The sequence below is a fragment of the Nelumbo nucifera genome, chromosome 2, assembly GCF_055504915.1.
Source record: "Nelumbo nucifera cultivar China Antique chromosome 2, China Antique-T2T, whole genome shotgun sequence".
Classification (NCBI taxonomy): domain Eukaryota; kingdom Viridiplantae; phylum Streptophyta; class Magnoliopsida; order Proteales; family Nelumbonaceae; genus Nelumbo; species Nelumbo nucifera.
This window is the reverse complement of record NC_142650.1, coordinates 10,580,974-10,604,720: the sequence shown is the minus strand read 5'-3', so window position 1 is coordinate 10,604,720 and position 23,747 is coordinate 10,580,974. Positions and strand designations below refer to the sequence as shown.

At 36.4% G+C, this 23,747-nt stretch overlaps 1 protein-coding gene across 1 annotated transcript; it reads right to left on the bottom strand.

Annotated features, from left to right (window-relative positions):
- Positions 1-4,030: 4,030 nt before the first annotated feature.
- On the bottom strand, positions 4,031-7,379 carry LOC104594948 (pyruvate decarboxylase 2-like). Its single transcript, XM_010255505.3, has 6 exons — positions 6,269-7,379; positions 5,969-6,132; positions 5,209-5,859; positions 4,960-5,077; positions 4,667-4,855; positions 4,031-4,539 (listed from the first exon to the last, which is right to left on the bottom strand). The coding sequence occupies exons 1-6, from the start codon at positions 6,791-6,793 to the stop codon at positions 4,369-4,371; spliced, it is 1,818 nt and encodes a 605-aa protein (XP_010253807.1). The 5' UTR covers positions 6,794-7,379; the 3' UTR covers positions 4,031-4,368.
- Positions 7,380-23,747: the final 16,368 nt, after the last annotated feature.

Here is a 23,747-nt window from a genome sequence, read left to right as displayed (position 1 = left end):
ATAGGCATAGCTTGAAAACGCAATGCTCAGGCAACATTGAGTATGTGGCGGTGTTTGCGTTCAACCCTCCCGTTTTGTTGAGAGGTCCCGACACAAGTGGTTTGATGAATAATACCATGCTGAGAAAAATAACTAGCCAAGCAGACAAACTCAGTCCCATTATCAGTACGAACCACTTTGACAGGTTTGTTAAATTGCCTTTGAACCATAGCAAAAAAATTTCAAAGAACTTGTCCCACTTCTGTCTTATCAATCAGAAGATAAATCCAAACACCTTTAGAAAAATCATGTACTATTGTCAAGAAATAATGAGCACTACAAGAAGCTGCAGTTCTATAAGGACCCCATAAATCACAATGAATTAACTCAAAAATATTGAATGCTTTATTATTACTAGAAACAAACCCTTCTCGACATTGTTTAGCTCGGAAGCATATATCACAACCCTTAATACTGTCATCCTTATTATTTTTAGTACTAACAAAAGGCAGCAACTTAACAATTTTATGAGAAAGATGCCCTAACCTTTGATGCCAAATATCACACGTCTTGCTCTCTGTAGTCTTCATTACTCTTGCTGATGTAATGCTCCGGAAATAATAGAGTCCCTCTCGCTGCTCACCCGCTCCAATCAGCATCCTCGTAGTTCGGTCCTGTACCACACAAAATTTATTAGTGAACTGAACAACACAATTTGACTCCTCAATCAATTGCGGCATAGAAATTAGATTGCAATGCAAATTAGGCACATATAAAACATTAGTCAATTTCAGATGATCGTCCAGTGCAACTGTGCCTTCTTTCTCTGCTATTGTCGCTTTCCCATCTGGCAGCCCGACAGAGCATGGAATGATGTTTTTTATGTCTCTCATCGACTCGAGTCTTCCTGTCATATGATGAGAAGCCCCTGTGTCTATTATCCACTCTGACAATTTTCGCTTACCACTTAGTTGTTGACTCCCCTCTTTCTGTGTGTTCAAAAGATTGAGTAACATGTTCCACTGCTCACTACTTAGTCCATTTAACCCAGTCTTGACTGCATCGATTGATTATCCTTGAGACGCATTGTCTTGCGCAGAGACTTTGGCTGTATTGGCCTTGACTTGGCCGCCACGACTTTTCCTCCTGCCCCTGCTCCTTGTTTCCGTCCACCACGCCCACCGTGTTCTTTTTCTTTGTTTTCAACCATATCGACCACCGTGTCTACTGCAGAACTTCGACTCGCCGAAAAAACCCGTTAAAGATCCAGACGTTCGTGAGTCTTATCCGGAACAAGAGGCAAAACCTGCTGCAGAACTTCAACCTCCGCTCCTGAAATAAAAAAAAAAATTCAATAAGCCTTTAATTTTCGTCTGCGCTTCGATTTCGTCTGGTAATTGATCCGTGATCGAGGAAGAAAAAGAGTGGATCGATGAGGATTACGATTTGCTAAAGAAACAGATGTCAAAGCACCCCGTTGGAGCGCCGGGACGGTGGGAGTTGATTGCCAAGGCTTTTCACCACTGTCCAAACCAATTTACAGAAATCAAACTTAAGACTTCAAAATTGTCCACCTCATCAAGCGCACATCCCAAGTATATCTTGGAAAGAATGAAGATGTCTTCTCAAGAATTTACCAAATAAAACTGTCGTACTATGGCTTTTATATCAGTTCGAGGATCCTGCACTTCAAATAAGGTTACGGTGGCAGTAATATCAGCAACTCCACTTCTATAATAGTAAGACTTCCATTAAAAGTATAAGCATATGCTTTGGCCCCGCAACTGATAAACAGTCATAATCTTACTGTCCAACTGTTGCTGCAAATCTTGATGAATCCATTGGTCGTCGTCAGGTCGGGCAAACAAGATGCAAGGCTCCTTCGTGTAAAAGGATTCCAGAGAAAACAGTCCGAGCCAGAGGTGGAGAAATTGTCATCCCATAAAACTAACCAGCTGTTGGAAAATGCCAAACATTCCATCCCTCGCGTCTCCGCCTCTCCGTATGCTATTGATGTGGTAACGTCCTTCTGGCTGGCTGGAAAACGTCTGATTACACATTTTCCTCCCATGCATGAAAACTAAAAAAGGGCGCTGCTGATTTAGGTGGAGCTCGGAAACGCCAGCCTTTCTCTATCGATTCTTCTTCTTCTTCTTCTTCTTCTGCTGCCTTCAATCCTTGGCTCTGTTGTCGAGGCTTTTCGAGGGCGGCATGGATTGGATAGTGTGACGATTCTGCCGTTGGACAAGCAGAACTTTTCGAGGGCGGCGAAATCGTTGTCCGAGAAGAAACCAGGTGGTGGGGATTCCTTCTCGCAGTTTCTGAAGCAGTGGAAACCTTTGGACAAGCGGATCCAAGCCGTTGATGGAGAAATTCGGAGTGGCTCAACGGATAGTTGGGTTGGATTTTGGTTTTACCGATTGCGTTCGCCACTTCGCGTCTCGCACTTGCACTCGCCGGGCAGCATCTCGACCCCTCAGCTCCCTGCGTCTCTTCTTCCAAGATGGAATTCTTGGACGAAGAAAGTAGGCCAAGGTTTCTTTTCCAATCTCGCGCTTCCTCGTCTTCAACCTCGCTCTGATACCATGTAAAAGTAGAACTTTTCTAGATTTTCCTTTTTTATTGTTTTCATTCATTGAGGATTCAGATACATATATACAAACTCAAACCTATCTTTCCTATCTCAACTATACAAGATAAGGATTAGAAGAGAATGGAAACTCCTACTCCAAATTCGATCCTAACTCAGCAGAGTCTCCTATTCCCGGAGACTCCTAATTCAATCCTGACAAAGGAGCTTCACCGTGTCTTCGTTATGTTCACCAGCACAGCGCGAGAAGTGATGTTGGGCTGGGCCTTAGGCAGAGATTTCTATTAAGTTGTAATTGGCTCAGAGAGATCTAGCTCTCTCCTTATTAGTAGTATTGCGCATAGCATGTTGTAGTGTTTTTCAGCTTGTTGCATAGGCTTGAGAGAATGAGAGCCAGCAAACAAACAAACGTGCAGTGAAGCGAGCAACGGTGGGATGAAAAGCCGTTGCGTGCTAGTGTGAGACTGTCAGCGCTCAAGTCATTGTGTTAATGTTTTAGCCTATCAACAAAGAATTAGATGAAAACATGCCCATAGCTTTGTGCACTAGCTAACACGCTGTAGTTCTTTTTCTCAACTTTGTTTTCAGAATGGATCGAGTAGTGCTGCAAAAATATTTAAGCTAACTCGCAGCCAGCTTTCTTTGCAGCCAAGCTTGCTTGAGCCCCTCGAGGCCTCGATCTAGGTCCTCATTTTCTACGCTTGGGAGACAAAGCAACGGTGAAAACATGCCATAGCCTTTTTTGGGAGGGCATATTAAAAGTGTGGCATTAATCAATTGCGGTTAATTTTGACATTGTTGAACCCCTTTTCTAAATACTAATAAATGTGCCCAAATGATATTTTTAATATTTTATGTTTTTATCTTTATGTAATTTTTTGTATTTAATTATGATATCAAAGATTAACGCATTTGACTTGTAAGGTTGAACTATCAGTAAAAACGAAAATAATTTCATTTTTGGTTTGGTTTTTAATGTTGTATTTCATTTGCCTTATCATTAAAAACATATATTCTTTAGCATACTTATTTTTTTTATATTTTTTTATATTTTTTGTTTTTATCTTTTTTATATTTAATTTTGACATTAGGGTTTGACACATTTGACCCAAAAGGTTGAACTATTGACTAGCACCAAATAGGAAAACAATTCAACTTTTAACTCCGTTTTAAATTTTGTATTTTATTTTCAATATCAATACAAACTACTATTGTATTAATATTATTTATCACACTTATTTTGCTTCAGATGTAACTAAATCAAAACTTACTCATGTAACTCAACTCTCCTTGCTCTGAACCCTAGGTTTCGCTGCCCTACCCCTACCAATACAAATATACATAAATTAACTTAAAAGAACTCCACGCCTATCAAGCCAGCCATCAATTTTAACTTCCAACAACAGAAAATTCTGTTCTGATGACATATATAGTTCCTAGGTTTCTAAGAAGATAATAAAGTTCAGTTGAACACTTGGATTATCCATAATATGGCATATGACATTGGAGAAAGTTTCTGCCAACACAAAGACTTCCAAACTCTCCCTTTACATGTTTGTCCCTCCTCTCTTCCTTCTTGCACAAGCATACACACACCCAAGACCAAGAGTTTTTCAAGTTTCAGTGGAGTGGTACAACTTCAATTCCATGGAAACAAATATAAAAACTTAAAGAGAGGAGCTACAATCGAGGAACAAACGACATCGAATTATATAACGAATTAAACCAAAAAACGAGGGACGCCATAAGATCATCATCACTTGAGGAAATCACGCTTCCTCAGTCCAACACTCCCAACTCTACTGAGGGTTGGGCGGGCGGCTGTTGGCAGCTGAGACTCTTGATCCCCATTCAAGCAACTCTTTGCTTGTGTCATCTTTGTGAGCAATTACCTCTATGAAGCACAAACAATCCTTCTTATCTCCCGTCGCCGTCTTGATCGCTTCCACAAGCTCCTCTTCATATCGAACCTGCATTCATTTCAAACACATGGAGAGAGACAGAGAGAGAGAGTTAGTACTGGTTTAGTTTCCCCTGGGTTTGTCTATTTATTGTCATTAAAAGAGAAAAACCTTGAACCAGGCCAGTACTTCCCACCTTAGATGTCCAACAATTTCCTTCACCGTTATGGATTGCATCAATAAGTCCGGTGTAGTCCCAGTTCTTGATAACATTGTAGGGACCGTCGTGGATCTCAACTTCTATGGTGTACCCTCCGTTGTTTATGAGGAATATGATACTCTTCTGCCCACAACGCAACATTGTCGACACATCTTGTGCTGTCACCTGCTCATCAAAATTTTCCATAGTTGATAACTTCGACAGAAATAACAGTGACATTGAATTGTTTAGATGCCAGAGACACTAACTAACACTATGGGTAGTTTTACCTGGAAGCTTCCGTCACCTATGCATGCAATTACTCGCTTGTTGGGCACAGCCTGTGCATAACCAAGCGTTGCTCCCACAGACCATCCAATTGATCCATATTGCATCTGGAACTCATACCTGCATCATACATCCATGATCCATTACTTACTGACTGTTAGACATGAACATGATTAATAAATAGTCGAATACAGACAAGCAGAACAACAGAATCTCAAAGCTAGAAGGTTGGTGTCCGTCTCCTTGCCTACCCGCAGTCCTCCGGCAACTTCAGTTTCTGGCAGTTAAACCAGGAGTCCCCTGTCTCGGCAATGACAGCCGTATCGCTTGAGAGCATTGCCTGTATGTGCTTGAAAAGAACGTTAACCCTCAAAGGCTCCTTTGGCTGACTTTCGAGGGGCATCCCCTGCGGCACAAAGATCCTGTGGTAGTTCTCGTATGCCGTTGTGTTGCATTTTATCTTCTTTGCGAGTTCCACGAGGAAGTCTTTCATCAGAATGCACCCAAAAGAAGGGCCATTACCAATAACAACCCGATCGGGTTGAACAAGGATCGCCTTCTCCTTCTTCAGGAGCAGCGAATACCCAACTGAACTATAGTCATTGAAAATGGGACCTGCAAATAGATAAGCATCTGCCGATTCCACAATCTCGGCGCAGAAAGCAGTACTAACAGCACCCCAGTAAGTACCAAGGAACCGAGGTAGGTGCTCTGGCACCAGCCCTTTCGCAGAAGGCATCACCGCAACCGCATAACCAGAGACATTCGCAAGTTCAACAAACGCATCAGTAGCCTTAGCCACCCGGAGCTTCGGTCCGCCCACCAAGACGGGCTTCACTGCCTTGTTCAGGAACTCCGCTGCGGCTTCAACTGCCGTTTGTAGACCCATTTGATTACTCACCCTGAAACCGGAACAATCCAACAAATAGATAGAAATCAGTTTTTCCTATCAAGACTCGGAGTAATAATAAATTAATACTTGAAAGACCCATGAGGAAACGAGAAAATTACCTTGGTGCGAGCGAGAACGGGACGGGCTCACGACTGAAAGTAGGATGGGGAATTGCCGACAAGTTACAACTAACGCTAATGTAAACAGGCTTGCTTTCTTTCAAAGCCGTCGAGATCGCCGTATCGATCAGTTCGTGAGCGTCTTCCAAGTTATTCACTATTGCCTAATCACATAACATATATAATCACTAAATATACAAAAACCCAGAATAAAGATTTGACCTGGTTAAAAATAGATATGATCAGACGACACGGTTCCATGCTGTCCAAGTTCTAAACCAGTAGCGAGATCAGGGTTACCTGGTAGCAGGTGACAGTCTGGAAACATCGAAGTTCTTGGCTGAAATCCGGCAATCCGATGGTGTGATGGAGAATCCTGTTGGTGCCATAGTCGTTGGAGTTGGGGCCCCCGACGATACAAATGATGGGAAGATTCTCGCTGTAAGCCCCGGCGATGGCGTTGAGAACGCTGAGGCCACCAACGGTGAAGGTGACAACGCAAGCCCCAACGCCACGGGAGCGGGCGTAGCCATCAGCAGCGTACCCAGCATTGAGCTCGTTACAGCAGCCGATGAGGTTGAGGCCAGGCTCGGCAATGAGGTGGTCGAGAAGGGTTAGGTTGAAATCACCGGGGACAGAGAAGACATCGGTGACACCAATCTGGACGAGCCTACGAGCGATGTGGCGGCCAAGTGTTGCCTCGGACGATCCCATCACGGCCGGGGACACCGAGTTCTGGACAATCGAAACCCCGCCGTTAGGTAGGGATCCGACATCATTGCAGGTGGGCTTGGAAGCGTCGATGCTACCGATTTTGGTGTCCATGGAACAAGAAACGATTCTCTCTCTCTCTCAAGAAAACAAGCAGAGATCAGATAATGTGGGAAATTTTCCTGGGTATTTGGGGAAAGGGTTTTTGTTGGATTTCTTTCGCCTAAGCGACAAGTTATTTATTTATTTTTTTGGTTTTGTTTTTTCGTATTTGTGGTGTTAGCTTAGCTAGTCTGGGAGAAAGGACTGAAACTGAATGAAGCTAGTAAAGTGGGGAAGGAGTTATTTAATGGCTTGCTTTTATGAGGTAGTTCGTGAAACCAGGGGCGATTTTAGAGGCGGTTGTCTGTCTCTGTTTTGTTTTGTTTTGCCGTTCCTAGTTTCCTGAATCGGTCGTCCTGCTGAACCGTGAGATCGACTCGACCTCGACGACCGCGGTTTCTTGCCTTTACGACGTATCATGCGCAGAGACTGTGCTGCTTCTTGATCCTCTACCAACTCAACTCAGGTAACAGTCAAAATATCCACCGTTCATCATCAAAGTCTAAAACTTTTGATTTACGATTTTTAAGGGATTGGCTTGCCTCCACTTATTCAACCGTCCATGATGAGTTTGGTCAGGATGGACAGCACATTGCACAATAGGTCGATGAAGTAGGGAGATATTTATAGAGGTCATGACAAAGTGCTTGCTTTCGACCAGTTCCTTCGAGGTTCTAGCCCAATCCCCTATTATTCTGTGGGTCCTGCTTCCGATTTATTCTATGATTGTGATTTTTTTTTCTTTTTTCTTTTTTGGGTGCAAGTTCACGAAAGTTAGCGTGGACTGATGGTCGTCATCCTGGGCTCTGAAGCTATGTGGAAAAAGGGCATAAGATATTTTGTTCGGCTACACGTGGAAAGTTTCCAAGTTTCCAACTACAGAGACAAGTACTTGGACACTACTGGATTTATTCCAATCAGGTGGCCATCAGAAACATCTTGACAGATGTATGGGTAGCCCACACTGCACAGCAGCCCTTCCCCATAATCAGCAAAACAAATGAAATCAAAAGCCTCTTATTTGTTATCATTAATTACACACGCAGGAGAATCTAGCATGCTCAGTTGAATTCAAAAACTTCTAGAGAACAAATCTCATGACAGCTGTTAATAAATGGGGCCCTTCAACTTCAATCAAGCACTTCACGACGACCAATTTGACAGCCACAGGTTTCATCAAACCCATAAGCTGGTATCCCGACTTCAGTACGAACTCCCGAAACATACCCACCGACATTTGTGATGGCTGCACGTGATCGTCACGCAGAAATGTTGCCATAAGCCGGTCGGATACACACGACCCTAAAAAGTAGAGTCGCACCAAGTTCGTTCAATTTTTGCATCATTAGTTCACCTTCAACTTTTCTTCTTCTTTCATGAATGATGGCGATGCCATTTTCTTAAACCCCACCACTTGTCCTAAACAAAAAAATGACTGCGCATTAGTAAAAATAATATAAAATTATTTTATTAACATAAGAATAGGATAAAAAATTCATCTATCCCTTTCTTATTTTGATAAACAGACACGCAGATCAGACCACATGAGTTTTTTTTTTTTCCCCTTTTTTTATATGGACAGATATAAGATTAGACGTGTCGGTGTATATCGTATCAAATAAGGCTGTGTTTGGTTTGAAGGAAAATGTAGGGAAAGGAAGGGTTTGTATAATAGGTTTCGTTGCCCTTCTCTCTTTCTTTCCCTACTTTTTCTTTCAAACCAAACATAACCTACAAAATTTTGTCTAAAACAAAGTCTAGCAATTCTCATCATAACTTTTTAAAACATTCAGGGAATCCCCCATATCACTAAGTTGACGGTTAAATAAGTTAAGGATTATGGCTATATTATTATTTTACCCTTTGTTCTGTTGTAAATAGAAAATAAAAATTTTAATAAAAACAATAAAAATATATTTCAAATATTTCAGTATTTTTTCCCATTTCACATATTTAAATAAAAAGAGAGCTTCAAATAAAAAAAAGGAAAAAATGCTTTTGATTCATCAAACTAAACTGACACTCCATGTCTACTTGCAAATCACAATTATCACTTTATCCCTTTTAATTTCAAATCAAATAAGAACCGGCATCCAATTCTATCATATGTTAGTTAGAACAAAGGTATATTAAATAAAAATTAAATTTACACAAAAATATGTTTAATAAGGCTGATATGCCATTCAACGGAAATTGATTATACAAATTGCACTAAGGTGATTTAAGGGATGGTGAGTTTCAGAAAATAAAAAAGGTCATTGAAAAGTTATAATAAATTTACGAGAATGCTAAAAAGTCATGATGAATTTTAGACAATTTACATAAAATAAAAGAAAAAAAAAATCAAATCCTCCTTGATGGACGTCCCTGACCCTCCTTGATGAATGTCAATAATGTGTATAGCAAAAGAGATATTCCCAACGGCAACTTCACTGGCCTGTTGGAAGAGTGTTGAAAGCTTTTATACTCCCATTAGGGATGGATCATGCCCATAACAAAAACGAGTTTGGCTTCAGTCAGTGCAAGTCCATCCTCACACCGTTCAAACAGCCTCTTGTGGCCTTACATTAGGAATATCTTCCCATAAAATAAAGCACAAAAGTATAAAGATATTTCTAATGCAAGCCCGTAAAGACCGTTAGAAATAGCAATGACCGAAGCCGGTCTCAACATAGTTTCACATAATCTGTTTCACGCATCTTATCATAAAAGTTGGGCCCATTAATGTGTTGGCACTTGGTATAGCTTTTTATTTATTTTTTTTGGGGGAAATTCCTGATTACTACCATGTATTTTGGGTCTAGTGCCATTTTGGTCCCCGAACTTTAAAATATAACAATTTAATACCCAAACTTTTAAAATGTGACAATCCAGTACCTATCATTAACTAGCTATTAACCAGCTGTTAAGTGACATTTGAAAAAGACATAAATGCCCTTCAAGTGTTATTTAATTTTTTTATCAACCATAGGTTGACAAAAAATTAACAATCCCAAATCCTTGCCTTTTCTATTCAAAAAAGTTGGAATCACCGATGAAATCACATTTGAGTGGACATTCTAGTGACCCCAACTTTATAAAATAGGCAAAAATTTGAGATTGTTAATTTTTTGTCAATATTTAGATATTTGATAAAAAAAATTAGATGACACTCAAAAATTATTTGTATCTTTCTTAAATGCCACACAATGGTCGGTTAGCCGTTGATTAACAGCAGGATTGTCATGTTTTTAAAATTCAAATACTAATCGAGAATTTTATTTAGTTGGGAGAGGATCCTTGCCCGTCAGTAACCTTCAAATGGATGCCAACAAAGCACACCCACCATACCAGGCTACAGCTAATCACCTCTGATTTGTTCCGGCCTTGCTGCGGAATCAAATCCCGCAACCAGTACTTTGGGAAAAAGAGTTCAGTGAAGTAACACCCACTTGTACTACTACTAAAATATACACTAAATAGGAATCCGGATACGCTACCATGAGATGTTTGATAAGTCATAAGCGTCGGGGGGCTGAATCGGCTGAATTCAATTCCACTGCACGCCGTTAGTATGGGTTATTAAGGGGCTGTTTGGGAACGAACAGCCTCGACTGATCGGAAGTTCGAAACTCGGAAGCTTCATGACACGCTACGCCCACTCAGTCGTCAGTTCTTTATCCGTCTTTTTGTTTAAAAGAAAAATTTTCCCTGTCGGGTCGGCCTAGATTAAAAAGAATATTATTAATTGCAGATATTCTTTTTCCCACATGGGACATGTGTCATGTGCAAGAATCTCCTAAGTAGACCGGATTATCCCATCTAAAAATTCCAAGTTTAAAATCGTATATATTGACAAATACCCCTTTTTGTATGTTTTATTAGTGTTTATTAATAAAAAAATTATTATTATATATAAGTTTTGTAAATATTTTATATGTTTTACTTTACCCGATTATTTTTACCAACAATGTTTCTAAAATTAGTATCAAATGGGTTTAGATTTTCCAATAAAGTAGATACAAATAATTAGGGGATGTATGGCAAGTCTTTTTAGGTATCTTTTAATAATCCACTGATAATTTTGAAATTTTGTAATTAAAGATAAAGACTGTTTGATTTGTGTTATAGTCTATCAAGTTTTGTAATTAAAACAGTCTGAAATATGAAAAGAGGCATTGATGCTTTTCTACTTTTCAGAGGCTTTGGATATTTCGGCTTGTTTGTTTTGGACCAAACTCTTAACATCTGAAATACCCTGTTTTTACTATTTTACCCCTAAAATAGACTATTCGGTATATTTGAACTCAATTTGTACTATTTTATATAAAATAATTTATCAAATTCAAAATAATATTAAAGCCGTACAAAAAAATAATAAAATATATAATAATTATGAAAAATAATTAATAATTAATAAATAATGTAATTAAATTATTAAAAAATAATTACATTATTAAAAAATAATAAAATAATTATAATTTAATAGTGCAATTAATAGTTATAGTAATTATGAACTAACCCAATAAAAATAATTAAATACATAATAATTACGAAAATAATTAATAATTAATAAATAGTGTGATTAAAATAATAAAAATAATTACTCACTATTAAAATAATAATAAAATGATTAAAATTTAATAGTGTAATTAATAGTTATAATAATATTTAACCAACAGGAATAAAAAATAATTAAATACAGAATAACTATGAAAAATAATTAGTAATTAATAAATAACGTAATTAAATTAATAAAAAATAATTACTCACTATTAAAATAATAATAAAATGATTAAAATTTAATAGTGTAATTAATAGTTATAATAATATTGAACCAACAGGAATAAAAAATAATTAAATACAGAATAACTATGAAAAATAATTAGTAATTAATAAATAACGTAATTAAATTAATAAAAAATAATTACTCACTATTAAAATTTAATTGTCTGCCTGTTAGAGCCAAACAACGAGTTTAGCTGAAACAGTAACTATCATGGGCCCAAAGGTTGCATGAAGACCTCCAGGAATGCCATGGAGATGAAGAAGGCAGAACCTGGAGCTAAGGTCCAAAATTTTACAGAATGGGCTCTAAAATGTATAGACTTCTACTCCCGTTGTCAGGGAAATAGGGATAGAGTAAAATCAAAGTTCAGTTGTTGAGATCCAACTCCAGTTGTAAGCATTCAAAACATTTCTAGATCTTGTTGGTAACCAACCAGCTTAGAGGAAAGGATTTCACAGAAGCTTTTGATGTGAAATGCTTTCCCCTCAATCTCTTCTCTTTGCTCATCTGACCCTGGTTGGGCATCTGGTATTTCTACTACTGCAATTCAGGGGTTGCTGGGAATGGTGGTAGAAGGTGGTGCGGACAATATCAACCAGTGTTTTCTTGAAGCATCACGTTTTGGGAGCACCAAGCTTGTCCGTATCTTATTGCAGATAGCTCAAAGGAACAGCTTAGATGTGGATGACCCATAGAGTAGGAATAGCACCTACTCTATGCAACTCATTGACAGACACAGTGAACCTGATCTGTGAACCTGAACTTGATGACCAGTGATCCACTTGGATTTCTATGAAAGTGCACATAGACACACTACTAATCATCTCAAAATATCCTATAAAATAACAATTTTGTGTAATATGGAATGACTACTAAAGCAACAACATGCGTTTGGTTAATGATACAGTGATATCATTGACCAATATCCCATGGACTGATTCAGCCATATCCCATGCATTTTTCTGTTATTACTGGTAAAAACTATACAGTGACATTTCATTAGTTGATAGGTTCATTCAATTCTGCTGGTAAAACTTATGTTTACCCCAAAATTTACCAAAAACCGTATCATTAATAACCTTATCTCTGATTCTGATATGCCAACAACTAGTTCCCCAAACTAACACCATTCATTTACTCATCCCTGGAGACACAGTTAACAAGTTCTTTGAAAAAGTCCTATTCCCTCCCTATACAATGAGTAAAGTAACCCGGTAATACAAACTGCATGACCACAGAACACTGGAACAGGGAGTTCTTTCCCTAAAAAAATATGCAATTCTGGGATTAAACTAGTTTCAACGAGATGATTTTGAAGATGCCCAATTGTCTTCTGCCAACATACTTCAAGGAATCTAAAGATGGGTTGTTCCCCATATTCGATAAATTGAAGAAAACTACAAAATTAAAAAAAAAAACTCCAAATAAAACAAATCTGGGTCAATTCTTCTCCCCAACATACATTTGGTTAATGATAAATCTTACAAAGAATCTGGGTAAAGCAAATCAAACGAAAATCATTCCTGTTTATCCATATACCACAAAGAAAACGAATCCGAATGGTTGAGTAGCATAGAACATTCCTGTTTATCCAACATGCATGGCAATAAAAAAGAAAAAAAACTGAAGATTGCGAGGGTTTTTGAGGGAGCTTCATCAGATTCAGTTCGAAGAGAAGGTTCTTCAGTTCGAAGCAAGAAGAGAGCAGATTCGGTTCAAAGTGAAGGTTCATAGAGAAATGGTGGTGGAGCTTGCTTGCAGAGAGGGTGGCGGTGAACTTCTTTTCAGTTCGAAAAGAGGGTGAATGACATAATTTTTTGGGTTTTATTTAAAGGACAAATTGTTGTCATTTTTAATTTTTATGAGGATAATATCATCATTTACCGAGGTCTGAATGGCCTCTGAGCGCATTAAGCACTTGCCTAACCACTTTCATTTTAAGATCTGAAAATGCATTTCAGAACTAATATTAAGAGGCACATCCAAACGGCTGTGCCGTCTGAAAATCAACTATTTCAGTAGTCCTTAGATGTCTGAATAGTACAATCAAACGCCACCTAAATGAAGATTATAAATCCATTTGGACCATAAATCATGTTCTGGACATAGATAAATTATTAATTAGGAGTGTATGTATTTCATGAGAACAAAAATTAGAAAAAGATGGAAGTTCCATTGCAAACAAAAAGCTTGTTACTTTGACATTCCAACAAGCTCGAGAATGTACTTATTTTGTTGGTTAATTCTTTTCTTTATCCGATTTTGTTTGCACACATCCGTACCAATTTTTATAGATATAAAATAATTAAGTTATAAATATTTAAGAAATAAGTATTTGGCGATTGGTTTTGTTTTTTAAAATAAAATCAACTACCATGTCAATAAAATATATTTCTTCTAAAATCATACGGTAGCATAGTAATTAATCCTTTTAGTTTCAATCATTAAGAGTAACTAACATCCTTAATAACTTACTCTCTAAATAATAAAAAGCAATGGATCATTTTATTTTGCCATTTTTAATAAATAATAATAATTATTATTATTATTATCATCATCATCATTATTATTATTATTATTATTATTATTATTATTATTATTATTATTAAATGACCACTAAATCTTGGTTTAAGTGAATTTTTTTTTGTGAAGATTTTAATTCATTAAAATGAAAGCAAATGTGAACACGGAAGGTAAAGGCCAAAAACCATCTTCAAAAATACCTTTTGAACCCAGATCGTGAGCTGCTGTGTTGATAAGGGCAACATTTGAGTCCTAATATCAATACAAATAATCTTTTTAATATAATTTTTAAAATATGTTAACTTTTTAAAAATGTATCAAAAAAAGGGCAAAAACACTATTCATCTTCTTCCTTCTCCAAACCGCCCTAGCCCCACGAACCTTAATGACCACCACCCACCAGCGCCGCCGCTGCTACCTCCTTATGAGAATTGCCGACAAGAAGGGCCATCACACTATCAACGACGATGGCAACGTAGAACCCAGATTGAGGTTCGAGGTTGGAGGCGATGAACTTGGCTCTGGTGATATCTCACTAGATTTCAACCTTCTTCTTCGTCGGACTGTTGACGTGGAGTCTCTTTGAACCATATTTCCTCTAGAAGAAAAATGGCTTCATGTGAAGGTGGTAGGAGGGGAAGAGATCTTCACCTTCATGGTCATCGAAGCGGAGGTCGATCTGGAGATCTTGACCATTGATATTGCGACACCAGGTGAGGGCGAAGACCCCAAGGTTGGTGTAGTAGAGACATGTTGTCAAATTGGTGTTGCCGGAGGTGGGCGACACTAATGGATGGTGGTCATTAAAGTTCAAAGGGCTGAGGCGGTTTGGAGGAGGAAGAAGATGAACATTGTTTTTACCCTTTTTTGATATATTTGTAAAAAAGTTAAACTATTTTAGAAATTATATTAAAAATATTATTTTTATTGATGTTAGGGCTCAAAAGTTGCCCTTACATGGGTGGAAAAGTTACTTATTCACATAAAAAATGAATATCACTTACCTGGGTATTTTGGTCAATAGAAACCCAAATCCTATTGACCAATTTTCTCCCTTTTTAGAATTAAAAAAAAAAAGAAAAAAACGGGCCCTAAATAAGAATAAATTTTGTTTTCTTCAAATTCAATGATAAACCTTAAGGCATCAAAAAGTAAACCTTTCCTCATGACCTGCTTCAATGGGGCGCACTCATCTCATTAACCAGAATCAGCAAATGGAATAATATAAATACAGCTCCCTTAAAATTTTATTAATAAAACAGGGGACGATGTACTCTGCCTTGCCCCAAAACCAAATATAGGAGCAATCTACCTCGCCAATTCATCCCATTTTATGAGACATACACCCTATTCATTATTTAGGAAAAAAAGTATTATCTTTGAATGACAAAACCACACATCTATTGTGTCTTGATTTTTATCATATTTGTTTTTTTTTTTGGGTTCCACTATGATATGGGAAAGATTTGATATCTAAAAAACTTCTGACGAATCAACTGGAATCATAAACGTGGTAGCCAATCAGGTGTTATTTATCAAAATTCATGGATGGATTTTAATTGGTCAAAACTCTTTCCATACCATATCTTTCCCGCATCATAGATTTTCCCTTTTTATTTATAGTAGCAATCCGAAGTAGGAAGTAAAATGAAGTTTAAATTTTGAAAGCTTTTGCAAGGATTAAAATATTGATACGGTACGCCCGATACGGGGTATTGGTATCGGGTCATACCGGCACGGGATACGCTTTCTTCCAAGTTCCTATCGTGCGTATCGGTCCAATATGCCAATACACACCGATACGCATCGATACGGCAGCGTATCAAACCTCCATTTGACAACTTCACTATAGAAAAACACAACTTGCGTGACTTGAACCCAAGACTACAACCCACCCAACACTGAATAACAATGCATCTTAAACCACTAAGCTAAAATTAATTTCATGTTAATAAATGGAATACACTAACTTTTATTACTTAATATCTATATAAAATCCCAACAACCAACATACACTTATCTTCAACAACTCCAATTACAAATTAAAAAGAATAATATTTAAAATTAATATTTTATAAACCAATAGAATAAATAATCTACCAAATCCACATTTATATCAAAAAAATTGATTTTTAATTTAAAGAAAGTTTAAAATATTAATCATATAATAGTATAATAATTATTTTAATACATAGAATTTACTAATTTGCACATGATATATATCTCAAAATTTTTATAAATTATTAACTAATATTTTAATTTTCATTAAATAACCATGTATTTATTATTTATAAAAATAAAAATATTATTTATAAAATGTTTAAAAATGTAATATAAATTGAATCTATCAAATCCACTAATCTATATTTATATTAAAAAATACATTTTTATTTTAGAAATTTATAAAAATAAAAATATTAATAATGAAATAATTATTATAGTAATTAAAATTTGTGAATTTTCATATAATATATCTTTGAAATTTAAATAGATTTGATATAATTAAGTTAGGATTATATATTTTTATAATTTATCAATTAATTTTGATTTGCATTTTATAATAACATATTTATTGTTTACAAAATGAAAATATTACCAAAATTTTGAGAATTAATTTTTAGTTAACATTTTTGTTAATGTTAAAAATTATAAGTAGTAAAATAGAAAAAATGATGTAATAATCGAAATATAATAGTTGTGTATGTTTTGTGCCTTGGACTTTAATATAAAATAAGATAATAATGGCTTTGTGCATGTATTAATTTGTAAAAGTCTATATAATATGTATTTTGAAATCTTGATTGATGCATATCAGTATAATTGTATGATATATATGCATTCTGTTATATTAATTGTAATATATTTCTTCATATATATTGTCAAAATATACAATTCTTATGTATTTATATATTATTTGTAGATGTTTTGACATTAAACCTATTGTTAGTATTATATTTATGGAATTAATATTTATTTTTTTCTAGCGTATCCAAGTGTTTTCATTCTTATCGTTTGTATCCATGCATTTTAAGAATGTATCTGTATCAAAGTTATTTGATACAATACCCGATACCAATACTTTAATCCTTGAATTTTTGAGTTAATCATCCATATTCATGGCTACGGTGAAAATTTCAAATGTCAATTTCTTTCAAAAAGAAAAGAAAAGAAGTCAACCGCCAACATGAAACTATACTTCTTTATCCGGACGGTCAGATTTGGGACCTACAAATTTTTTATAAGTTCGGATGGGCTGGAGATGAAAGCACGGTCCAGCCCACTGTCTACGATTTTGAATTCAGCCCATCCAGTCTCATTTTTTATGGGCTCAGATTCCATTCCCCCAAAATTCTATTGGCACCCATTCACACATTGGGAATAACTCTCTTATATTTGTATTAAATTTACGGGGAAATGTTCCAAATGTAGAGAGGAGGATTCTACGTCATTTTGACATGGACGGAAAAAATACACTGGGTATGTATGGTGGAGTCCACCGTTCCAACACCCTCCCAATATGATTTGACATACACACCGCAAATCTCATTTATAATGGGTTTCATTTGTATGATGGGTCCAAGTCTCATGGTGAGAGATGTACGATATCAGATTATTGATAGGTTATTCTAATTCTGTATAGTGAACTTTAAGCGTATTCATTTGTAATTGATCACAGAGCAAATGATATACTGATGAAGTAATATTCTCGAACCCTTTTAAGGAATTTTCCTGGATTATAAAAAAAAAAAAATCAACTCCGCTTATTTCTTTCTCGCGAAAAGCCTTGCTAAAGGAGATGGTCAGGCTGCACTAGAATTTCACAAAAAGCTTCATTTGTGAAATCCACTTAGTTGGACCAATCCGAGTGTGTGGGCCGAGCCGGACTGAAAATGATCGCCCCTTGCTGCGACCACGGTTGCAGACTTCTTTGCGACGTGCCAATGAAACCTGGACTCAGCAACAACTGAAATGAAAAAAAAAAAAAAGGATCAATGCATGTTTTACAAGTTCATTTCAATTGCTGGTGTGCTTGTAGTTCATGGTGAATTTTAGGGAGTCCCGTGAGATATGTAATTTCCTAAGGCTGAATTTGGAAGAAGAACAAATACAAATATATAGAATACAAAACTATATATTTTATATTATTTTGTATGTATTTATGCTGTACTTGTACTACTTCCAAACTTAGCTGGGGCTGTTCAGTTGATATGATTGAGATGAGGTTGTAAGGGCTACTACATATGAGAAATTGAGAACCCAAGTGTAAAGCAAACTAAAAAATCAGGAGTGCGAATAAAACTTTTTTGCCTGGTGTTGTGGTTAATTCAGTCCTTTATTTTTTTTTTTTTTGTGTAAAATAGAAAAATCTCCCTTGAAGTTTCTGAGAATCATAAAAATCTTTTCTGTAGTTTTTATTTTAATAAAAACTTTCCATAAATTTAAAAAAAATTCAACAAAAACCTTCCTTCGGTCACTGATTCAGACGAAAGACTGATAAAGTTATGAATTGCCCCTGAACGTCATTAAAATGTTTTAAAATACTGGAATTGCCCCTGCTTGTCCAATAGGATCCTCTGTGTTTATGTCTCTATATGCAACACCATTAATTCAATCCTTGGAACAAGTTAACCTTTTTCCTTCTAGAAGTGATGCTATGCCCAGGGTAGCTGAGAAATCTGTCAAGTTCACAATCAATTCAATGTTAAAGCTTCTTTCAGTTGTCAAGGGTCAACCCCCTCCTTGGGGCTGGATTTGAAAGCTAAAAATTCATCAATAGTGGTATTTTTCTTTGTTTGGGTTGCAATTAAAGGGAGGATCCTCACTGTTGCTTATGCAGAAAGCCGAGGAGAACATTCAGCACATCCTAATCCATCGTGACTTTTCGTCAAGTTTCTCTGCTCGTTCTCTTAAGTTGTTTGGTATGAACTAGATAACCCCTCAGGATATAGTTCTTTGCTCTCTTGGCGTCTGAAGGCTTTTAGTAAAAGGGGCAAGTTAGCAATGGGCGCCTGTTTGAAGACCTTGCTTTACCTGCTGAAAAATAATGTCCAAAATGTGAAACAACTTTGTTCAGTTGGGCTTCTGTTATAATCTATTTCAGGGTGATGGAGATCAGATGAAAGAGGATGCAGTTGCGAAGTACAAGACTATCAGATTCAGTGGAAATACAGATGCGGTTTCAGGCTCCAGTCCAGAGAGGAAGCTACGACTGGGAAATTCTGAGCTATGTGGAGGCAGCACTTGTTATGGAAATCTCGCAGCTACACATAGATGGTGTTGGAGACAGCACTAAGTCTAGGCTGAACCAAAACGAGCTTTTCACAAGCCAAGCTCAGATAGCTTGTGAAAAACTCAATTCGTGTCCATCCATAGCTCTTATGTGACTCTATGCACTGCCCTGAAACCTTGGCCTATGTGGAATTTAGGAATGGCAACGTGGTGATTTCTGGGCGGTATCATATTTCCAGTCATTGACCCTGATTCTGAAATTAACCCTATTTCCGTTTCCAATTTCCGTTGGGAATAAAATTTGTCCTCCATTCCTGATTTCCGATGAGGATGGATTTCCTATGGGGACCCGAATTCCCGAATTTTTTTAGATATCAATATTTTTTAAAAAAATAAATTTACTTAAAATAAATAAAAAAATTAAATTATAAATAATATTTTAAATATTTTTTGATATATAAAAATAATATAATAATATATATTTAATATAAATAACATTATATATATATATATATATATATGCTGCACATTGGGAATATCTTCCTTGTCATTTATGAAAAAAATGTTTCCACTATATATGATGTCCCGTGAATAGAAATGTGGGAACAATTTGTGTGTAGCAGATCCCGAATGGATGTGAACAGGTTGAACCCCCTCCCCAGTCCAGAATTTATGGTGTGACAATAATTGCCTCCTTTCATACTGGGCCGAGGTATTAAGCGAGCCCATAATTCCCTGGCTCAGAGTGTGGGCTGAAGTTGCCTAAGGCTCAGTTAATTTAATCCTTTATGCTATGTTTGGTTTGAAGGAAAGAATAGGGAAAGGAAAAAAAATGCAAGGAAATTCATACAAGATTTGTAAATGTTTTCTTCCTTTCCCTACTTTATCCTTCAAGCCAAACATAGCGTTAGTGTTAGCTTCTTAATTGACAAAAAAAGGAGAAACGATATCCCAAGTTGTAGCTTACGTAAAATAGAATCTCATACTGGTAAATAGAAAATGAATGCAAGACAATAGAGAATTGTTATTCAAAAACTAAAATAACCACTAATAAGGCTCAGTTTGGGAAGAGTGTTAATCTTAATACGTAAAATGCAAATACAAGGTTCAGAAATACAATATATAAGGATTTGCATTGTATATATTTGCATTTGTGTTCTTTCCAAACTTAGCCTAAAAAATAAAACAAAAGATGAAAAAATAATTCATTTGGTAAGATTTAAGTCAAAGCCATGATTAGCAAACCCATATATAAAATGCGTTTATTCATTGATACAATAGTTGTTTTATGAAAATTTCTTGAATTACATATTGTATATGTTTGGCATCATGCTGCATATACAACATCGTTTTCTCAGAAAATGGTGCTGCTGATGTGTGGGTTGGAAGCACTGTTTTTTCAGAAAACAGTGTCTTTTTTTTTATTTGGAAATATTACTGTTAGGTAGGACGTTTCCTGGAACAACAATAACACATGTTTGGTACCAGTGCTCCATATCTGTTTTCAACATTGGTACCCATTATAGGAAGTCCACGTCACTGCCACATCATGTCCTCATTGGCAGCAACGAGCTCCAATCTGATAAAATGTTGAATTTAGTGTTGCTCCCGCATTCTCGACTTCCAAGATGTGATTTGGAGTACCGTTTTTTATGAAAGAATGGTTCCAAACATATTAATATTTTCTGGAGCACCGATTTTTCCAACGCGGCACTAATGTGTCACTATTTTCTAGAGCAACGGCATCGATGCCAAACAGATGCACTGTCTAAAATACAAAACTGTTTCAATAATTTAAATTAAAATTAAACATATATTTAAAATTTTAAAAAAATATCCTGAATTACTTTTCCCTATATTCTTTGTTCTTGATTCCAATCACATATGAATGTTTTTATGTCATACATGCATTTACTAACTATTCTCCAACCTGTCTCAGCCTCTCAGGCCTATTTCTTAAAAACAAAAAAAAAAAGAAAAGTTGGCTTTCCTTCAAAAATAAAAATGCCATTCCTCGCTGAACCTAAGCTATACTTGAGTAATGCTGACCCTGCTCTGGAGATTTTCTCTTGCCAATATTTTTTTTCATCTGTCCATTTGCAAGGGATATCAAAGGTGTTTTTCATTTTTTAGGGTATTTTAGTAAAAGTAATGGTGCTTTTCGTTTGGGGTCAACTCCTTTACCCACCGAGGTTGGGAGATCAACTAGGTCAGTTGGTGAGTTCTATGGAACCTTTTGTGTGTGCATGTGTATACGTATATATTTATTCATAATTAGTTATATAATTCGCAAACCACTATATACGTAGTAGTGCGAGCAACAAATTAGGTCATCGGTAGAAAACGTAAGCCTCTCGTCCCCAATATAGATAATTAAATACATATGGCAGGAGATGGGGCTACACAATAGGGGTAGCCCATCCCCGAAACCCAGTAGCCCAGGCCCGGCCATACTGCAATTGATTATTTCTACCAATGATCAGGGCACGATTCCATCCCAAGTCTCCGCTACAACCGGTATAAAACTTTACCAACTGGGCCAATTATCACTTTCGACAATTCAAAGCTTCAAAGCACGTATACTCTAGCTTCCTTTAAATTGAAATTGAAGTAGTAAACCGTTATGATAATTTCCAGCCACCACTCAATTAAGCACCCTGACCATAATGGGTGAATTAGGGATGAGTCAGACCCAAACCCTGACTTATCCAAGGGGTAAAAGCTAGACCCACTGGTCCAGCAAAATAGGACCTGCCTTGCGTTGACGTAATGTAAGCCAGGTTGGGCTTGGGTCGGAGAATCAGTTAGGCCGCACTAAAAGAGCCCAAACCATATACTGTTTGTGAATTGTGGGTGACATTGACACGTATATTTAAACGTAAAACAATATACATAAACTGAAATACAACCTATATGCTTCTACACGCATATATAATATATAGAATGTATGTAATCAATACAATACATGCATCAAATATGAACCCTTCATGCTGTGTTTGGTTTGATTGAAAATTAAGAGGGCAGTAGAGAATTCAGGAAAGTTCAAAATTCCCCACAGGAGTGGGTTTAGCAACATTGGGCCAACTGGAGTCTGAAGTTGAGCCTTCGTTAAGTGAGGTCCAGTGGGCAGAACAACACTGGGCTAGATAAATTGTTTCAAATAGCATGTAAAGGGGATCGAGCCCTTTAAAACTGGGCCTTAAAAGGACTTCCAACCTCTGCTTACTGATTAATAATTTTGGTAGAGGCACGCTTATCACAAGTTTTTTTTTTTTTTTTTCTCATCACAAGTTTGTATTACTGTATATAACATCTAAAATGACAAGATGACATGTGAAGCTATCACAATTCACAAATTAGGCTGACTAATGGAAATCCAACAATGTAATATAAGCCCAGCAACTACAATAAGGTTATGTTTGGTTTGAAGGAAAAAATAGGGAAAAGAAGAGAAATGTAGGGAAACTTATACAAGCCCAGGAACTACAATAAGGCTATGTTTGGTTTGAAGGAAAAGGAAGGAAAATGTAGGGAAATCTATGCAATTTCCCTACATTTCCCTACCTTTTCCTTCAAGCCAAACACAGCCTAAATGAATCATGCCGTGAATGATTTTGTAGGAAACGTTCCTTTCTTTCTCAACGTTAAACACTGTATCTTATAAGTCTAATGTTAAACATAGTGAATAATCCCTTCCTATATGCCATAATCTTTTTTGTCTTATTTTGATGTGGGCTGTTGACAATATTTACTTTCAAGAGTAAATCAGTAAATGACAACGATACCGACCCATTTCCCTTATGCTGTGTTTGGTTTTGAAAAAAAAAAGAAGGAAAAGGTAGGGAAATGTAGGAGACCTGTAGAAATCTTATATAGTTTTTTCTACCTTTACTTTTAGATCAAACACTGCCTTAGAATTCAAATTTTCTCCTCAAACCCACCTCACAGCATATTGCAACCACACATCTGGAACATCTATTCTCTTATTTGTTATCAACTTATCATTCACCTGGGGATATTTCAAATGCATGGGGCGTGAGGAGGAAATTTCTATTAAAAAAATAGAAATAAGATTCAAAATATGGATATACTCCAATACAGCCAAAGTGACGTATAAGTACTTTGGACCTTTCCTTTAAAAAAAAGTAAAAAAATATAAAAATAATGTTCAAAATATCGAGACACCCTCAAAGGGATATCGATGCAATTTTTTTTTTTTTTTTATTTTCAAAATTTCAGAAATGGATCATAAAAATGTTATTTAACCAGTAAAACAGGAATATTGACCATGAAAGATACACCCTATACGGCCATCATAACTAAAATTTGTTCCTTGGAAAGAAAGTTGAGGGATGCCCGGACTCCTTGAGAGCTGAAGCTGGCCATGACCACATTCCACATTGGTAGATGCCCCGACTGCTTTGGTTCGACCACCCATTAACAAAT

Coding starts and splice junctions, on each gene's coding strand:
- LOC104594948 (XM_010255505.3), bottom strand. CDS start 6,793: ATGGACACCAAAATCGGTAGCATCGACGCTTCCAAGCCCACCTGCAAT. Junction 5,860..5,968: donor CCGTTCTCGCTCGCACCAAG/GTAATTTTCTCG, acceptor TTCCGGTTTCAG/GGTGAGTAATCAAATGGGTC. Junction 4,856..4,959: donor TAGGTGACGGAAGCTTCCAG/GTAAAACTACCC, acceptor TTTGATGAGCAG/GTGACAGCACAAGATGTGTC.